Raw genomic sequence first — 19,348 nt, 5'->3', positions numbered from 1 at the left:
CCGCGCTCGGGGCCGCCGTGGCTTCCTTCTTCGCCTACTACATTCAGTGAGCCGCCGGCCGGCCGACCGGAGGAGGAGGAGAAAGAGACGGAGGGGAGGCATGATGGCGGCCGCCGGTCTTTGTCTTCTTCTTTTTCCCCCCCTTCTTCTTCTGCTTAATTTAACGAATTGATTGATGATGTCGCTGATGCACCAGTTTAATTTGGTGTCTTGTTATTTGTTGTTCAATCCCTTCGAGAGAGGGATCGACACATGTACTTGTCATTTGTTTGGATCAATTCAACAATTCGATTTAATCATCCTGCGTAGATGTGTGCTTAATTTTGCATAAATGTTCCCCCCCTATGGTTGTTTCTTCATTTCATGGTATCTTGTTATGTCTTACGCGTGGTTGAGGATGTGCGGCTTGTGATTCGTACGATGCTACAAAGTGTTCTGCTTCTTAACCTAGCGCGTCTTCTTTCCGGTACGAATTGCCGCACAGGCAAAGTTCATAGGGAACTAATACTCACTGTTACTTTTAGAACACCATTCCTCAAACAAGGTTGGGGAATGGACGATCACCTTCTAGTTGAAGCGACAGTGAATGAGGTGCCAGTACATGGTACTACAAAGTAATACTCCAAAAAGTAACTGAATTGAACGAACTTGCAAGGTGGTACGGCTGTGCTATGGAGACTCAAGTAATCAAACTCCTCACTGTACTCATCCGGACTCCGGAGAGAACTGCTGCAATTTCTGATCCCTGCAATCAGCTCGCGGTTGCAAAAATAAGTACTGTAAAAGCTGCAACATGATGGTTAATTAGAGGCACAGGCGATGCATCCAAAAAGGTATCGATCGCTGTGCAGATCGACTCTCAGCAGGGTCCCAAACTCCCAATCCACCCCAGCAGGCCCAGCTCCTTCATGGAGGAGAAGAAACTGCTTTAACATTCCACAATTACACGAACGCTTCAAGGAGTAACTAACACAAAACGCTGTAAAAAAGCAGCACAGGGTTTTGCAGAAACGAGAGAAGAAAAATGGAGAGGCGACGTGCAAAGCAACTCAGATCCAACAACTGCAAAAAGAATGGCAAGGTAAAGACGAGATACTCTGTCGCCAAAGACAAGTAGAAATATCTCACTACATCGACATTCCAGGCCGTATCTTACTTTGCAACTTGCACTTGCACGCACCGGAAAGGTTCAAGCTCAAGCTCACAAAAAACTCCAGAAAGGCTGCAAACCCGCATCCCCAAGTGGCCAGCAACACCCAACTTTGTGCGATGTTTCTGAATGTTGGTGTAAGCAGCATGTGATCGAGCATGGCCGCAAGTGATTTGTAAGCATTCATTTCAGAGAAAATTAGACACAGCATTGCAGCAACAATCCAGCATGACACCAACCAGATTCAGATGCAAATACATGTTATTTCAGGCACCCATGCCGGATTTACCAGCTGGAAAGAAACAAAACGCATTTTCCCAGCACACAAAGGAAAAGATCAATCCATAGATGCAGAAGATATAATATACTGGTCTGCATGTTGAACAGACATTAGAAAAGATCAATACATAGATGCAGAAGATAGTCTACTGGTCTGCATGTTGAACAGAGATTAAGCTGAGAAGGACAGACACTCAACAAAGATGAGTCTCACTTTCACGGACCAGCCAACAAACTTCCCCAGCTTGCAGCCAGCCAGCCACTGTGCCTTGGCCTTGCAAGGTCAAGAATGTTATGGGCATAACATAAGGATTTCCCCATCCTGGTGCAGGAAGAAGAACGTAGCAATGTTTGCATAGGCTTGATCCTATGCTCAAGGAGGTTAGCACAAATCAAAGAGTTGAAGAACTACATGCAGCGCTGAACCACTGATGCCCAAGAATGCATGTTTCCTTGAGTGAAAAGAGACCTGAAACTCAATGGACTCTGAAGTTGAGTGAGATAGGTGTGCATACTCCTTGCATTACAGGTGCCTATTTATAATGGCAAGAAAGAGCACCAATAATTGCCAATTCTTATCCAGTTGTTGACACAAGCGCTACGTTTATCCAGCAGCTAAGACAAGGCCTATTGGTGGTGGGCAATGCTGCCGGTGAATCTGTACTATCCAAAAGCATGGTGACAAGCTATTTCACAGTGTTGTCTAAAAGAAGCATAAAAGGCAACGAAACCTACACAGTAGAGAATGCCTGGTGCACATCCTCTACAAAAAGCTCTCCTTGACCTAGTCTAAACAACAAGGTAAACACAGTGCAGTATTCTCTGTTTTTTCTTCTATTTCTTATCCTTGTCAGGTGACTTGAGGCCAGTAAAAGAGTGTGTGAGAAATGGGGCTCTTCAAATGAAACATCACTCTCTTCAACAGGAGAAGACAAATCCCTTTATTAATGAATTAGAAATCCACAGCTTTTTAAGAACCATCTGGTAAGAGTTGTATACTGTCATGTCTTAAACTACATACTTAGCTAGACCATGATGTATCCATCATGAAACAATGGACATCAAGTTAAATCCAAATTATACAGCTCAGCGATTTCAAAAGCATTTAGCCAAAAAAAAAAATCCAATCGCCTAGCTCACGTCAATATTGCTAAAGACCGGTAATATTCAACTAAGCAATCAATCCAAGTTGTTATCCCTACAACAGTGTGAAAAAGAAACTTAGGTAAACAAACCCAAGAAGTATCTCAATTTCTTTAGCGCGTTCGTATAGGACCCAATTGATCTGTGAACTGGGGTTGTAATTTGACAAGAACATTACATTCATCTCTAGACTCTAATCACTTCATAGCAATCAATAACATTGGGTGGTTATTTGGTTAGATTTGTCAAATGATTACAAATTGCTTATTGTCTTAAACTACATACTTAGCTAGACCACGATGTATCCATCACGAAACAATGGACATCAAGTTAAATCCAAATTATACAGCTCAGCGATTTCAAAAGCATTTAGCAAAAAAAAAAAAGAAGCTTAGCTCACATCAGGATCACTAAAGACCAGTAATATTCAGCTTATCAATCAATTCAAGCTGTCATCCCTACAAGGCTACAACAGCGTGAAAAAGAAACTTCGGTAAACAAACCCAAGAAGTATCTCGATGTCTTTAGCATGTTTGTAGAGGACCCAACTGATCTGTGAACCGGAGTTGTAATTTGAAAAGAACATTACACTTCATCTCTAGACTCTGATTGCTTCATAGCAATCAATAACACCAGGTGATTATTTGGTTAGATTCATCAAATGATTCCCAATGGCTGATTGGCTACAAGAGACACATATGCAGCAGGAAAGATAGACCTATAGAAAAAGTTATCTGACCTAAAAGATATTAAACTGAAGTTGGCTTGTCCAAATTTCATGAGAATTCACCTATTCAAAAAGAAGATTCAACAAATTTACTGGTTCAAAAAAAGACAAACAAATCTTTTCTACCATACTTGGGCATAAAATTGCCAATGCACATTAGAGACAACAAACTAGAGAAAAATGGTTTGGAGCATAGATGCAGACAATGGTGCTGTAATGCTTATAACAAAGGGTACAGCAAGTGGAGAAACACTGTATTACCAAAACAAAGATCCAGCATTTAATAGAGATATGGGTCTTTAAGTACCAAAATGAAACTCAAATAACTGCTACTAAAGCTGATTAAAAAAGAAACTTTGTGATATCAAATGTCCCTCCTTTCAAAATCTTGATCCAACTACAACATTACAGAAGCAAGTCAGGATTAAAAGTGGGTACACTAATGCAAGGATGTGGATAATATGCAGTAATGCAAGGGTGCTTACCTTCCATCCAGTTCTTTTTTTGGTAAAAATATAGATAATATATTTTGATGCCTAACTAGACAGTCACCAGTGAATCACCAACAAGATAACCGACGTTAACAAGCAGCAAAAATATTGAGTCCTGTTTGTTTAAACTATTTTTTCTTCTTGAACTGACACCATTAAATTAAGAAGGGATAAAAGAACCAAATACAAGGTCCGAAGGCCAAGGGCCCAAAAACAAAAGAAAGAAGAAAAAAAGGAAAGAGAAAGAAATGAACAAACACAATCAGAAAACAAAAGAAAAATCTGGAACTAGATTTAGCGAAACTATTGAAAGATTATGATAAATCCATTTTCTCAACCATTAACAATGAAGGTAATATTCGCAATAAAACACCACTCTAGTCGACTCCCAATACTGTATTTAATACAATGCTATTTCCATTTACCTCCTACTTACTCCTTGACATCACATATCTACATAAGGTAATCTTGGAGAAACATCTAAGAGACCAAATCTGACTTCTGAACTAAGCACATGCCACAACCAGTTTGCTCTGATCTCAGTATCAACTGAATCAGGAATAGTAGTCTTCAAGCAAAAGGTGATCATAAAACCTTGCCAAATCACAAAGGTCCATCTGCTCTCACCTCTCAGTACTGATTGAACCAGGAATTGTAGTACTCTAGCGTAAGATCATATAACCTTGTCAAAACACAGAGTTCCAAAATATAGTTCGGCGGTAAGAGGGTTAGAAGACGCTCCGCTCTAAGATGTAATTATTGGGGCTACCTAGCTTGCACTCGAGTGTTTCAACTTCCCCTCACACCCGACCAACCATTGGATCTGCATCTGACGTCTGCTGTTGTTTCTTGTTCCTCCCTTCTTCTTCCTCGGTCCTTCTTTCTCCTCCGAAACAAAACAGCGCAAGCTTCCTCCTCAACGAGTCAACGCCGGTGCCCCCACCCCACCCTCCTCCACCCCGTCTCCGGCGGCTCTCGCTGCCGCTCCCCACCCACACGCTAACCACTCCAGATTTGGTGCCCCCGCCCCCACCTGGCCCAACCGCCATCCTCCACTGCCCGGCCGGCAGCGCCACCGCCGCCGTGCCTCGCCATCCCCACGGCCACCATCACCGCCTGTCCGGCCTGCCACCTCCAGACCCCCCTCTATGACCTGCAACACCAGGAACCCCAGGGCCTGAATCCCCCATCCCCAAACCCAAATCCCCTAAGGCCCTAACCTCTTGCCTTCATCGGAGCTCGCCGGAGATGGATCAGATGGAGCTGGGTCTTACCGGAGATGAAGAAGACGGATCAAATCTCGGTGAAGATGCAGAAGATGGGATGAGGAGAAAATTCAAGTGTGGGAAGCCAAAGAAATGCGCGAGCACAGTATAGCTTTCCCCTAATTATAACCATGTTATTAACAAACAGGATATCAACATGGAGCTGGTTCATCTAAATTCTAAGGAAAATGCTGAATTTCGCCCAACTGGTTCGATCCAATTGAAGAGGAATATCACTCACTGTACTAGAAATATCTCAAACAATGACAATCACATTATAATCTCCTTTGTTTCGTGTACAATGACCAAAACTAAGCACAGTCCAACATCCAAAAGCACCAAATTTTCCAACTTCGAAGTCTATTTGCCTATTAACAGTGCATTATTATTCCTCAGTTACTGATACTAACCATCCTTCTCGACGAGATCTGAGCTTTAAACTCACCGCATCAATATCGCAGCTACTGACGCGACAGACACCCCGAGAGCACAAGAGATGGCCATCACCCGCGTCCGGAGCAGCATGAGGTTAACGATCTTCGTAGCCTGGAGGCACAGAGTGAGCACCTGCAGCCTCGCGTTGGCCTCCATCTTCTGGAAGAAGGCGATGGGCTTGATGGCGCGGCGCAGCACCAGGGCGACCGCGAAGGGGAACGCGAACGCCGCCACGCCCTGCACCGCGGCTGCGGTCTCGACGCCGAGGGGCGGGGCACCGTAGGCGATCCACGAGCCGGCGGCGAGGTGCGCCCCACCGAGGAGCGCGAGCGAGCCGCTGAGGCGCTGCACGGTGCGGCGGAGCGCGTCGATCTCCCGCCGCGTCTCGTCAGCCAGGGGCGACGTGTCGCGCTCCACCGTGGGGCCCTCGATCTCCTGGTGCCGCATCTCGTCAGGCGACGCGGGCGCGGAGCCGGGGGGGCCGAGGCCGGGCTCGGGCTCTGACGGCGTGGAGGAGGAGCTGGGGTTTGCGGACGCCGAGAAGAAGCGGCGGCCCGGGTGGATGATCATGAATGGATCGCGCCCATGGGAGAATGTCTTGGGGAGCTGCGCCGCCGCGGCGGCCGTCGGGCTCAGGAGGCGGCGGGAGAGTTGCGAGAGCGCCATCTGAGCCTGACAAGGAAAGGTCGCGGGTCACGGTGGCGGCTGCTCGCCTGGTTCGGAGTAGTCTTTCTCCTGTTTCCCAAGTCAAGCGGAAGGCGTAAACATAGAATACGTTTTCTCCTCACCGATGTACTGAACTCTGGTGTACGCTTTGCCAGCACACGCGGCAGCACAAGGAAACCGCTCGGGACACGCGGGCGGGAGGAGGACGGAGTCGGGGACTCGGGGTCACGTGCCGACCGCACCACTCGGCCTCGCCGGCAGGTTCGGGCTGCCTTCCTCCCCACGACCCAAAAATCCAGCGGCGGCCGCACGGCTCGATCGGGCTCGGGCCCTACAAAAACTACCTCTCCTCCTCCATTCCCCCTTTCCTGCCTCTTCTTCCCCTCCTCGTCCGTCCTTGCCAAGTCGCCAGCCACCCCCTGGAGGCCCAAACCCTCGCCGCAAGAAAGAGGAAATCAATCAAATCCAGCCAAAACCCCCGCAGCCCCACTAGGCCAAGACCGGCGGCCGGCGCCATGGTGGTGTACGCGCAGGAGCACGTCTACCTGCACCCGTGGGACCGTGTGACGGCGGCGGTGTGGCGCAAGTTCACGGACCCGGCCTCCCGCACGGCGCTCTCCCACGTCGCCGACGTCCACACCCTCCACCGCCGCCTCGACTCGGACACGGGCCGCCTCCACGCCGCGCGCTCCATCACGGTGCGGTCCCCGCCGCTCCCCTTCATCCTCCGCCGCCTCCTCCCCTCCGCCGCGGCGTCCCCCAACGGCGCCGCGCTTTGCCACTGCGTCGAGACCTCGCTCGTCGACGCACAACGCCGCGCCATGGACGTTGTCGTGCGCAACGTCAGCCTCCGGGGCCTCATCGAGGTCGAGGAGAGGGCCTCATACAGGCCCCACCCGGACCGCCCCGACGAGTGGACGCAGTTCAGGCAGGAGACCACGATCCGGTGCCGCCCGCTCGCGGCCCTTGCCGCCGTCGCCGAGAAGGTCGAGACCCGGTGCGCCGAGAGGTTCCTGCAGAATAGCGCCAAGGGGAGGGAGGTCGTCGAGCGGATCTGCCGGTATCTCGAGGCCGAGTCCGCGGGCGCCGCGCCCTCCGCCGTCTGATCTGACCTCTGGTTTGCCTCTTTGCTTGATCTCATCGGATCGAAGGGTTCGCTCGATCTGTACTGCGTGCGCGCGGACAAATCGAACCTCGCCTACTAGGCGCTTGTTTTTCTTTTCTTCTTCTGTATGATATGATGAGCTGAATCCGAAATGGAATAAAGCTTGAGGACTTAATTCTTCTGTTAGCTGTGAAATCCATTTTAACCCCCTGATTTTTGTAATATGCTTTGCCAATTCTACTCTTGTTATGAAATCTCTGGTGCTTATTGTGCTAATTTGACAGATTGGGTAGTGCTCATGCTTTGACCGATTAGATTTATCTAGTGGGCGTTCTGATTCTTGGGAAAGAGCGAATGGTGAAGGCTATCGATGAACAATTAATGAAATTGGTCACATAGGTTCTGTTGTTCTAGCTCAGGCTGTCCACTTGATTGATTGGTAATAATAGTATATCGTTCCACTTTATTGATTGGTAAGATCAGTATTGCATTGTGAAGTACAATGTTTTTCTAACAGTTGAATTGTATCTTGAGATTTTTCATGGTTCTTCTAAATCTTGTATCTATTAAATAATAGATACTGTGCCTAGTAGGTACCGTAGACTTTTTCTGTTGTCTGTGGAACCATTTTGAGCCTCTATTGCGCTTGTCTTTGTGAATTTAAGCTATTGGACAATAGCGTTGCTTTGATCTATTGATGTCTGTGTTTGTAGATGACAGGCAAAAGTCATAAATGTGTCATTCTTGAAGCTTGTAGTTCTGTCATTTTTTGCACAGATTGTCCATTTGGTTTATTGATAAGAGTGGCATGGCATATGTTGTGATTGCGTTGCATTCTTCTATTACAAATCTACAGACTATAGTCAAACTGGATCATGAGTTTCGTCATGGTCTTTTAAATCCTGAATCTATTAACTAATATTCTGCATGTAGTTTGGCACTTTGTATACACTCTTCTGTTCCTTCATGGTCTGTGGGTATGAGGTTATGTTATTAGTCTGCTTGTGCTTGTTCAGGTGTGGCTAAGTAGTTAGTAGTTACATTAGTTTATATACTCAATTAGCATAAATTAAAAGTTGAGGTAAGCCACTAAGCCAGTCATAGCTTAAGTAACTAGAATACCTTTTCCAACCGTTCCATTATGCAGTGTTTGTTAATATTAAAACAAATATTGAATTCTCTCTGTGTATTCGCACATCAGGAACTACATTGTTGTTGTCTTGCAATCACATTTTTACTTCACCAAGCCACTGCATCCCTTACATGTCAACATCTTTCCCTAAAGCTCCAACTTTCTTCTGACCGTTTATTTCACTCCATGGATTGTGAAGATACTTGAGATGATTAGATTCGCCATCTTTCAGAGCAGATCTAGTATCCTAGCTAATTCTCTACTGTAAACTAACAATGTGGTTGTGGGCAACTGCTATTTTCAGAAATCTGCCACAGTTCGGTCTATGTTGTCCTTATTCTTTTGGCAGGAAATTGTATAAGTCCTGCTAATTTCCTCTTCCTGCTGCTGGAGGCAACCTGCTTTCACTAGTTTGTTCCCTGGCTATGAAATGGTTGCAAGAATATCTTTCCCGTACCTTATCTGTCCTCCTTTGCTTGTTTATTATTTCTTGCCCAGCATATTTGATGCTGATTACATTTTTTCACTGCTCCTTTGTTAACCCATGGGCTACTGCTTCTTTTATCTCACTGATATTTATCAGCTAGTACGTGTTTACATGATTGGTCACTGTGATCACATTTCTGTACTGGTTTTGTGGCGTGCAACAAACATTTGCTGAAACCCAAATAAAGTAATGTATTATGCTTCAATGCTACCTTTGGCTTGTTTGCATGTATGGAGTATTGCAATGGCAAGCGTTCTCAGGCCTATGCTGGTGTCAATTGTGATTAGGCAATTATTAAGCCGCCGGTAGTGAGTCGTGACCATGATATAATCGATAAGCTTAATGTTTCAGTCTTCTCAGAAGACCGACAGAGACTGGCCGATATTTTTCAGTAGTTGGTCGAACTGACTGGTTTATCGGTAGCTGTTACTTGTCAAATGACGGGGCACACTGCGAGGGTCGTGGAGTTGGTCGTTTTTCGTAGCTTCCGTTTTCAGAAGATATACAAAAATCTGGTCATGTTCGCGTTAGAGATATTGAATTGCTCAGCTAATGGTGATACTGTGAAGGAAGTGTATCATCAAAGCCAAAATAAGATCGCAATCAGCTAGCCTCGAAAGCGAACGTTTCCAAAAGAAAAAAAAAAGCGGACATCGAACTCCCGCAACCTCCACTGCTAAGTGATCACAATTCACAGCTCTCAAGCTTCTCACGGGCGGGATGAACAAGGTATCTGCAAACATTAAAAAAAAGATGAAGAAGAGGAGGAGGAAAATGACACGGTCTACTTAAATGGGCCTAATTCTGTACACATGGGCTGGTCTCGTATTCGGGAGGAGAGGCCCAAAAGGGTAGGGAGCCCTAACTCGCGCCGCTATAAAAAGGCGACCCTGGCGGGCGCGGTTAGGGTTTATCTCCTCACGCCGCAACCTCCCTCGAGCTCGAGCAAAGGAGAAAGGCGGACGCGGCGGCGGAGCGGAGATGTCGGAGAAGAAGCGCGGCCCCGGCACACGCAAGGACGAGGTGGTGACTCGCGAGTACACCATCAACCTCCACAAGCGCCTCCACGGATGGTATCGTCCCCTTCCTTCCCCTGCCCTTCTGTACCATTCCCAAACTTTGCGGTAGCAGCTGAGTAGATCTGTGTGTTGGAGAGTAGTATCGCTCTTCGACGACCTGTTCTGTGAGATGCTGGTGCGGAGGGTTACGGCCTGCGAGCACTCTGTGGGCTCGCAATTGGTTGGTACACCTGTTTGGATAAGTATCCTTTACCAGCTATAGTACAGTCGGAATCATCTGACCGAGCGGGATTAGATTTTTGTGGATCCTGCTCTTGTATTTGATCCCACATCTATCTCGAGTTTGTCTTGTTTTAATTGATGAGTAGTGGTATGCAATAGCTATTTGTTTTTGTTAGTCCCGTTCTATTAGGTGTTTATCGGGTATAGTCAGGTGTCTGCCTTATCATTCTGTGGCTGCACACAGTTACATGCCCGGGATATGTAACCTGCTCATCGTTACACGTTTTGCTTCTCATCGTGCTACTATGTGTTCCATTTGGGCAGTACATTTTTCACCCATTCTAGCTTCCATGTGTAATTTGATTGGTAGTTACTCTACCATCTACATAATATTGTTTGCGATTTCCGGACATAGTCAGGTATCTGTCTTATACAATTGTGGTTGATACAGTTACATGCCCGGTACAAAGATGTCACTCATCGTTACTCATGTTGCCCTAACATGCTGTCATGTGTTCCATTTGGGTGCTACATCTATATAGAAGTTCTATGTTTTGCTGTTTTATGAATATGTTGCCATCATATGTTGGGAGTTGCATATCTGATCCATAATCATTTTTTGTTTGTCCGGACATAGTCAGGTATCTGTCTTATACAATGTCGTGGTTGATACAGTTACATGCCCGGTAGAAAGATGCCATTCATCGTTACACATGTTGCCTTGACATGCTGTCATGTGTTCCATTTGGGTGCAACAATCACACAGAAATCCAATACTTTGCTGTCTATTTATTCCTGTAGTTGAAGTCATGTATAGCAAATTGATAAGTAGTGATCAGTCATTGTAGTGATCGCTAATCTGCTGTTGATTGTATACAGCACCTTCAAGAAGAAGGCACCAAATGCCATCAAGGAGATTAGGAAGTTCGCACAGAAGGCCATGGGTACTGCTGATGTTCGGATCGATGTGAAGCTCAACAAGCACATCTGGAGCAGTGGTATCCGGAGTGTGCCAAGGAGAGTCCGTGTCAGAATTGCCCGCAAGAGGAACGATGAGGAAGATGCCAAGGAGGAACTCTACTCTCTGGTCACAGTTGCTGAGATCCCTGCAGAGGGTCTCAAAGGCTTGGGTACTAAGGTTGTTGAGGATGAGGATTAAGTCCCACCGTGGATTCAATCAGCTAGCACTTGGTGCGTATCATGAGAGCAAATTTGATAATGTTGCTTTAGCTTATTGTTATCTGCTGTTGATGACTTATGTAATAGAAGATTGGAGACTTCGCTCATTTCTTTCAAGTGCTTGAAATTTTGACTACTTTGCCAAGTTAGTGGAATCCTTATAGTGTGCTGTGAACCTACCTACAAGCGTGTGATGAACCATCAGCCTATGTTTTCTTGCATCAGTGAATGCTCGCTCTCTTCACAACGTGTTGTGGGTATCAAATGTCAGATAGTACCAGTTGTGTTTAAGCTGCATGTTGTGGTGTGTTTTAGGCTTATATAGCCGAGGTGGGAATCGTATCATTCTCTTCAGTTTAATGATGTCCAGCTTGGGTTTCTGTTTGAGTGCTCTTTCAGTTTGTTGCACGCTTCATCCTACAGCCTCAGCAAATTGCAGGCATAAGCACCTAGGACCTTTTGGTGGCTCACGGCAAGCATTATGGGTCTTTCCAGACCCAAGGCGTGTCATCTTAACATCTGATGCAAACATCTGGATAGAGGGAAGCATTTCTTTGTGAACTCACCATAACATAGCAGGAAAGCTAGCAGGCCTGATAACTGTTGGAAATTTATCGTCCTTATAAAGAATTAGTGATCTTAACATCTGATGCAAACATCTGGATAGAAAGGGGAAGCATTTCGTGGTGACCTCATAATAACAAAGCAGGAAAGCTAGCAGGCCTGATAACTGTTGGAAATTTATCGTCCTTGTAAAGAATTAATAGCTCCAAGGAAATTTCTCAACGTCAAAAACATCAGTAAAAAAAAAACACAGCATATGGTTCATACAAATGCTGCCATGCTGAAATCAGAAATTTCTGGATGGGTCCCCAGAGCAGAACAAGCGCATAAGCGGATAAGCCCATCAATCTTCAGCAATGACTCTGCAACAGAAAATGGGATGGACTGTAAGATCTTAAAATCAATGAGGCAAAAAAAGGAATTGTAGCAGCATAGAGCAGAAGTTTCAAAAATTCGACATTGATTTTTGAATAATGACACATAAAGGAAATGTTGTCAATTCCTATTAGCACAAAACAATGCTGCATCTGAACCTAGCCGTAGCTCTAGTAAGAAGAAAATAAGTGATCTGAGTTGTTAAGATGGCAGAAAGACAAATGTAACACCTTGTAACGCTAGGATAAATATCAATCTATATGAGTTAGGCAAAGGATGAGAAAACCTTAATTGGCGACCTCATAGCTTGAAATAACATTTTGTATATGTAGCAAAACATTAGTCAGCATGCATGATAGGATTTTCATATGTCTGTTCAGTGGTATATGAATTATAATGGAATGGTAAAATGTAACAAGCTTAAGCTGCAAAACAGATTGACGGTAGAGAGCATATATAAGAAATGAGGTGTACAAATGACTGCACTGCACCAAACATCCTCAACTGGTTCAGTTTTGAACTCAAAACTCAAGTTTATCCTTAGTTCTAGAGCTCATCTTCCATCACCAACTTGAGCAAGACAAATTAACTCCAGATACAGAATGGTACGTGCATCACTGTTTGGAGTGTTTGCGCAATTGGTTCAAATGCATTTGAATCTTGTTACACCTATGCTGCTCTACTACAACCAAATGCTAGTGTATTTTGCCAACGATCAACTACAGCATTTCTTTCAGCACTTCCAGAGGAGCCATACCTCTGAAGTCTGGTTCAGAAGTAGACAGCCATCTGAACCCCCTTCTCCACAAATCCGCACTTGGCGTAGTAGGCGCGCAGCTCGGGTGTGCAGTCGAGGATGACCTTGTAGCAGCCGGCGTCCCTGGCGATCCCCACAAGGCGGTGCACGATGCGGAGCCCGAGCCCCCTGCCGCGCGCGGCGGCATCGACCACCACGTCCTCGACGTGCCCGACCTTGCCGCCGCCTCGCAGGAACTTGCGCTCCACGAAGAGGCACCCCGTGGCGAGAATCCTCCGCTCCGGGGCGGAGGGGTCCTCGGCCACCAGGATGACGTGGTCGTCGCCTTGAGCTGCGAGCTCGGCGAAGCGCATGGCGAATTCGGCCGGAGTGAGGTCCGGGCAGGTGGAGAGCTGGGAAAGGAGATCCACGAAGCCCCTCTCTTGGTCGGACAGCTCTAGGCGACGGATTTGGATGGGATCGTTGACATCCCCGGCGGCGGCGACGGCGGATTCCGGTGAGGTGGATGCCATTTCGGTCTGCTAGCTTGGGTGGGGACAGAGTTTCCCTTCGGCTTCGGAGATCTTCTTTTCTGTGCTACGCATCACAGATGCCGTTGGATGTCGTATCAACGTTCTGGATTGACCATAGAAGAAAAAAGGGTATGGGTAGGTTTATGCAAGTCAAATGGTGTTTTGACCATGGTGAAAAACAGGTTTGCAGGCTCTTGAATGGTTAGGCTAGTCCCAATGCAAGGTTTCATTGCACTGTTTTCAAGGATGCCACATCATCCCATGAGGTGTATTCTCATGAATGAAACAGGGAGTCCCAGTGCACAGTTTCATTTCACGATTTCATAGGATGCCCATAACATTTAATTGTGAGGCATGTGATTGGATATGGTTAGATGAAATGAAACTCTATAGCCCCCAATGCAAGTTTCAATAGGTTTCATAGTCTTGGAAACAGTGTATACACAGTTTCATCCTGATGAAACCCCTTTCCTCTCTCACTTCATAACTATCATGCCATGTCATCACATATACTGATGTGTCACCGTATTTAATGTGCATGAAACCTCTATGAAACTCCCACTGGGATTAGCCTTAAAGCCGTAAAGGGCGAATTTAATCTCGAAGTTGCATATCAGGACACATGAAATTCACGTCAAATTTTCATGTATCGATTCAATTACTTGTTTTCGGGGCAAGAGATTGCAGGGACCGTATTCCGAACACTTTAAAAGGTCAATCCAAATTCCAAAGTAATGATTTCAGCATAAGCAGAACTTGCTCGAATTGTGATGTTTGCTCTCATTTTCAACCATACTTTGCAAGCTTATAGAAATTCAAAAGCACTTTTAATGCTGCGATGAAGTGGATATGTCAACATCGCAACTTGCTCTGACGTCAACGAAGATGGCTAATTTATTTGCTTCTCCATAATCCATTCCTACGATGCTATTTCTTCCCAGCGCTCATCCCGTAGAAATGGAATTTTCACGTCCTCTAGTACACCGCCATTATTGGGCACCGGCGCATGAACGCGAAACTTGACCAGCGATCACGCGTGGAAGCCGAGACGTATATTTCTTGGTATTTCCCTGTATGAAACGGACAAATGGTCACCGAGAGCAGTGGGTAACTGTTCATTTCTTTCCTTTTCGTGACACCGGACTTCTACAATCCGTATACTGAATCTATATTATTATACACTTTTTTTTTGTCAGACGGCGGCCATTGATTGGTGGATCCATGTAATATAGAAATGCCACTTGATTGAGTGGCCGCGCAAGCTAGATCCACTTGGTTTGATGATTTTTAAATTTCACTGGACAAGGATCGATTGGCGTACCGTATCATGTACGGGCCATCCGTTTGAATTTCTCTTCAGGGATGATGTCATGGATATCCGACGACGACCTAGAAAATGATATTTAGATTCATCGGCGGTGTTCGGAAAATTGGATTCGGCGGTGGCGGTATTATGATACTCGCGCGATCGTACTCCCCCCAGGTCCTCCAATGAGAAGGCGTGAGCCGTAACAGACAAGCCTTGACCAATGGGTACAGTTGAAGTGGCGTTGGAAAATCGGGTTCGAGTCTTCTTAACAGGACAGATCGTGTTAAGAGCTGTGTTCAACATGTTGGTTCACAGTCAATGTAACACTGTGATTTCGTTTGATGGCCGGAGAATAAAGCCCGAGGGGTGTCCTGACGTGACACGAGCCCATCGAAGCTGCAGTGCCAGTGCGTGTGCCGTTGTTCTGAATTCCGATCCGGCGAGGCCGCCGGAATCGCACACCTGGGATCTGCCGATCAGACTTGAGAGGCACTCGCGCCGGCCGAGGGTCGAGCACTCAACGAAAATTCCGGGCCCGGCTCTTCCTCCCCACGACATCCACTCTGCTAACGTCACCCTGCCAGATTTTAACAACTTGTCTGGCAACGGAGGGCGCGGATTCACCTACCGGGCCGGGGGGTTCTTTTCCGTCCGGTTCGACGCGTGGCCGTCGTGGCATCGTCCCAGTGACCATCACGCTCGGTCGCTTCCATTCCATCCGCACCCTCCTGGAAAGCGTCTCCTATTTCTACCGGCCGCCGCCGGCTCGGAAGAGGCCGAGGAATCTGCGCGAGGGAGCCGAGCTGCTCTGCTCTTCCTCCCGGGTCCGCGTCGCTCGAGCTGCCCTGCTAGATCCTCCTCCCCCTCGATAGATAGGCCACGCCCACGCTCGCGAGGAGGAGACACACAGAGAGAGGAGGGGGGGCATGCCCATGGAGAGCGGGAGGAGGCAGGGGGTGGTGGTGGCGATCGAGTGCGTGGCGGGCGGGTCGCGGGCGGAGGAGTGGGGGCCCGGGAGCAGCGAGACGGTGCAGACGGGGGACGTCGTGGAGGAGCTCCTCATCGGGGTCGGCGGCCGGGGCGGACCCGCCGCGCACGCCGCGCCCTTCAAGGGCGGCCGCGCCGCGCTGCAGAAGCTGCTCCACGCGGCCTTCAAGCGCGGGGACACCTCCGTCGAGGTGCGCGTGCGCCGCCACGCGCAGGGCGGGCAGCAGCAGCGGCTCGTCGCCGCCGGCGGGGATGACAGCGGGGAGCTGGCGGCGCCGGGCGCGGCCGCCACCGCCGCCAGGATGCAGGCCTGCATCGTGCCGCAGGAGTCCGTTGGCGGCGGCGGCGGCGGCGGCGGCGGGGGGATGATCGGGCGCAGCCGCCAGTACGTGCTCCGCTCCATCCGCGACCCCAACTACGCCGTCGGCCTCGTCGACAGCATGGAGAGCGAGTGCATCGCCATCAGAGGTAGCATCACAACCACTACCAAGCATATGCTTATCCTCTTCTCCGTGCAGATTGAATTTTAGATATTTTTGCATCATTTTTTGATCCACCCTTAGACCGTACATCAATTTGATTTAGTTTGTGGAAAGTAAAAGTCCGCGACGTAGTTTTCGTTGCATGCCGGGTTGGACTTGGGAAAAAGGATAGGTGCGTGCTTGTGCCCTCTGCATGCGGACTTTGGTGCACAGAAAGTTGAGCAAGTAGGCTGGCTTTGATAGGTGACAGGCGCTTTATCGTTTCCTCACATTTGGGCGTGTTCAGGATAGTGAGGCCATGTTTAGTTACTCCCAACTCCCAACTTTGACACTATGCAAAAAGAAGATTCCCCATCACATCAAACTTGCGGTACATGCATGGAGTACTAAATGTAGATGAAATTAAAAACTAATTGCACAGTTTTGTTGTACTTTGCGAGACGAATCTTTTGAGCCTAATTAGTCAATATTTGGACAATAATTCACAAATACAAACGAAACGCTACAGTGTGCTACAGTGCTGTAACAGTAATTTGGCACCTCCCAAATTCCCTAACTAAACAAGGCCTGATTTTGGTTGCTTGGTAGTGTGCATAGGCTGGTAGATAGGCATATGCTTGGATCGGCACAGACTACGACAGTCAAAAATGATCACTTCGAGGAGTACAAACATGATCCGATATTTGTCCTATCTGTGAATATGCTCAGAATATCCAGGGTCTGATGGGATAGGATTGTAGAGGGTGCTTATATCATTGCTGCTCTTGTTTTGTTGACTGTTCAGACTGCTGGTTAATTTGTTGGGAAGTTTTTGGAGTAGCTTCGCCTGAAAAATTATAAAGGTAGTCTATGATCCAGATGATGCATACAAGCAATGCTATGTAGTCGAGCATATTCTTGGGAACAATACAAAAGCACTAGGTCTTGTTACTTCTCGCATTTGCAAGCTTGCTGAAAGTACGATGCAGACTATGGTAGAATTCTAACCCGGATATTAGGTTACTGTAAGTCATAGTAGTAACTAGTCAGATTGGCACGCCATGCGCGCCTGCACAAAAATATTATTTTAAAATAATAATGAAAAGAAAATCTACTATACTTAAAATAGTACCGCATTTATGTTTTTGAATCAAATTTGAGGAACCACCGTAAATACGTTTTAGCATAAAATTTAGTAGTCTGGTCTGGTGTAGAAATTATATGATATTAAAAATTATGTAAAATTGATGTTAGAATAACAATTCAAACATGGCCCCTCGTAAGATATGGTGGGTAAGTACGATGAAACCTGGGAGGTCCGCATGCAATGTTTTAGATCCTGTCAGTAAAAAAATAAGAGTATCCAATTGCTTAGTCTAGCTCAAGATGCATACTTCCAGGCAACAGACACGGTGATGCACGTTCAACGGAATCAGCATTTAGCCAGATTCATTATTCTGCACCGCGAACCACTTGCTGATTGCTGAATATTCATCTGACTTAAAGAACCTGTCTCGAATTATTAACGCAATTATTAGGAGATTCCCCGGTTGACTTTTATCGGTCTGATCGTTCAGTTTTCTTCTACTAAGTCAGAAACAAAGAAAAAAGACATGCATAATTTCAGAGATCCTGGAAAATCACTGATTTGAGTACTGTAACTCTTCTGCATTTCTTCAGGGTCGAGGAGCTCGAGGGTGGTGTGCGCGCTGAGCAAGGCGCAGCTGCAGGACGGCTACGTGTCCTACCCGTGGGAGAAGAAGATGCGGGAGGTGCTACCGATCCCCAACTCCAGCAGCTTCCTCTCCTTGCTCATCCTGCCCACGGCGCTCGACCGCGCCGGTTCCCGCTACAACTCCGTCGAGGACACCCTTGCCCGCGCCAACGCCTGGATGCTCTCGTCCCAGGCGGCCGGCGTGCCCATCGTGTTCTTGAACGTCCAAACTGAGGCCCTTCTCACCAAGGTATGGGTACTAATAATCAAGTCTGTATGAACGCTGTTTGTTCCAATCCGTGTGCGTTTTCTCCCATGATCTAACGTTCTTGGTGCAGATCTCCGGCGAGACAGCCTCCGCGACGGTCAACTCGGGCTCACTGGCCGACCTCCCGAACCTCGCCAACGCCAGCCTCTACGGCTTCGAGGACTACCACGGCGTGGACATTGGCGTCGTGAAGGCGGTTCGCGTCTGGTACACGGCCGCGGGCGGAGAAATGCCGGTGGAGATCACTCTCGAGGAGAGCGACACCAGGCTTGGCTTCGCCATCAGCCGTACCGAAGAGGTACACGCGAACCGTCTCGCACGCTATACAATCCTTTTTAGAAGCGGCAACACACGCTATACATTCTCCCAACCTGTCCTAGTGCATGTATTTTTATGTGCCTGAACTCTCAAATCGATTGTGACTCTGAGCAGGGATTCATCTACGTCTCATCCGTCATGGAGGACGACGGCGACCTCCAGTTGCCGTCGACGCGGTCGGGGCTCCGCGACCTCTACCGGGAGGCGAAGCGCGCGTCCAAGCTGCTGATCATCTCGAGGGTGTCGGGCCACAAGGTCCTGCCATGGATGGTGTCCACGTCCGGCGCCATCCGGTGCTTCGACACCGTCTCCCTCAGCCAGAAGCTGTCCCTGCACCGCCACGCCCTGCGCCCGATCTTTCTCCACGTGTTCATGTGGGACGGCAACTCCGACGCGAAGGCTCGGCCGGGGCGGGAGCCCTGCCCGCTGCCGCTGCCATTGCCGTCCCCGGCGTTCGACGAGTTGCCGCGGCAGAACTCGTTTGCGCACGTCGAGCAGCGGGTGCAGACGGAAGTGGACCCCGGGATCATGCACGAGAGGGACACCGCCGGAGACGTGTCCTTCAGGTTCCATAATTTCTCGCTGCCCAACAACTGGGTCTGATGAAAGGGGTATGGTATCCGAATTGGTCGCTGTACATATGTAGATTTCTGTGAGTCATTTGTGCTGAGAACGAGCAGCTTGCAGCGTAACTTATTGCTTGAGGTGTAATTTTGATCGAAGGAAAGACTTTTCTCATTCAGAACTACTTTAGACACTACAGATAATGGCATACTGCACTAG

General features: G+C 47.7%; 5 protein-coding genes across 5 annotated transcripts; 3 read left to right on the top strand and 2 right to left on the bottom strand.

Annotated features, from left to right (window-relative positions):
- Positions 1-5,307: 5,307 nt before the first annotated feature.
- On the bottom strand, positions 5,308-6,224 carry LOC101753981. Its single transcript, XM_004953645.3, has one exon. The coding sequence runs from the start codon at positions 6,154-6,156 to the stop codon at positions 5,497-5,499; it is 660 nt and encodes a 219-aa protein (XP_004953702.1). The 5' UTR covers positions 6,157-6,224; the 3' UTR covers positions 5,308-5,496.
- A 222-nt stretch (positions 6,225-6,446) lies between these two features.
- Positions 6,447-7,544, top strand: LOC101753558 (PRELI domain containing protein 3A). Its single transcript, XM_004953644.4, has one exon. It carries the CDS (start codon positions 6,672-6,674, stop codon positions 7,260-7,262), a length of 591 nt encoding a protein of 196 aa, XP_004953701.1. The 5' UTR covers positions 6,447-6,671; the 3' UTR covers positions 7,263-7,544.
- Positions 7,545-9,774: 2,230 nt separating this feature from the next.
- On the top strand, positions 9,775-11,524 carry LOC101753151 (60S ribosomal protein L31). The gene is made up of 2 exons (XM_004953643.2): positions 9,775-9,953; positions 11,001-11,524. Exons 1-2 carry the CDS (start codon positions 9,862-9,864, stop codon positions 11,278-11,280), a joined length of 372 nt encoding a protein of 123 aa, XP_004953700.1. The 5' UTR covers positions 9,775-9,861; the 3' UTR covers positions 11,281-11,524.
- Positions 11,525-11,873: 349 nt separating this feature from the next.
- On the bottom strand, positions 11,874-13,658 carry LOC101752740 (probable glucosamine 6-phosphate N-acetyltransferase 2). The gene is made up of 2 exons (XM_004953642.3): positions 12,997-13,658; positions 11,874-12,226 (listed from the first exon to the last, which is right to left on the bottom strand). Exon 1 carries the CDS (start codon positions 13,506-13,508, stop codon positions 13,011-13,013), a length of 498 nt encoding a protein of 165 aa, XP_004953699.1. The 5' UTR covers positions 13,509-13,658; the 3' UTR covers positions 11,874-12,226; positions 12,997-13,010.
- A 1,834-nt stretch (positions 13,659-15,492) lies between these two features.
- On the top strand, positions 15,493-19,327 carry LOC101786630. Its single transcript, XM_004953640.3, has 4 exons — positions 15,493-16,272; positions 17,946-18,229; positions 18,318-18,545; positions 18,680-19,327. Exons 1-4 carry the CDS (start codon positions 15,744-15,746, stop codon positions 19,166-19,168), a joined length of 1,530 nt encoding a protein of 509 aa, XP_004953697.1. The 5' UTR covers positions 15,493-15,743; the 3' UTR covers positions 19,169-19,327.
- The last annotated feature ends 21 nt before the right edge of the window (positions 19,328-19,348 follow it).

The sequence above is a fragment of the Setaria italica genome, chromosome I, assembly GCF_000263155.2.
Source record: "Setaria italica strain Yugu1 chromosome I, Setaria_italica_v2.0, whole genome shotgun sequence".
NCBI lineage: Eukaryota > Viridiplantae > Streptophyta > Magnoliopsida > Poales > Poaceae > Setaria > Setaria italica.
Note: the sequence above shows the minus strand (reverse complement) of the source record. Positions and strands in the feature narration are given on the sequence as shown.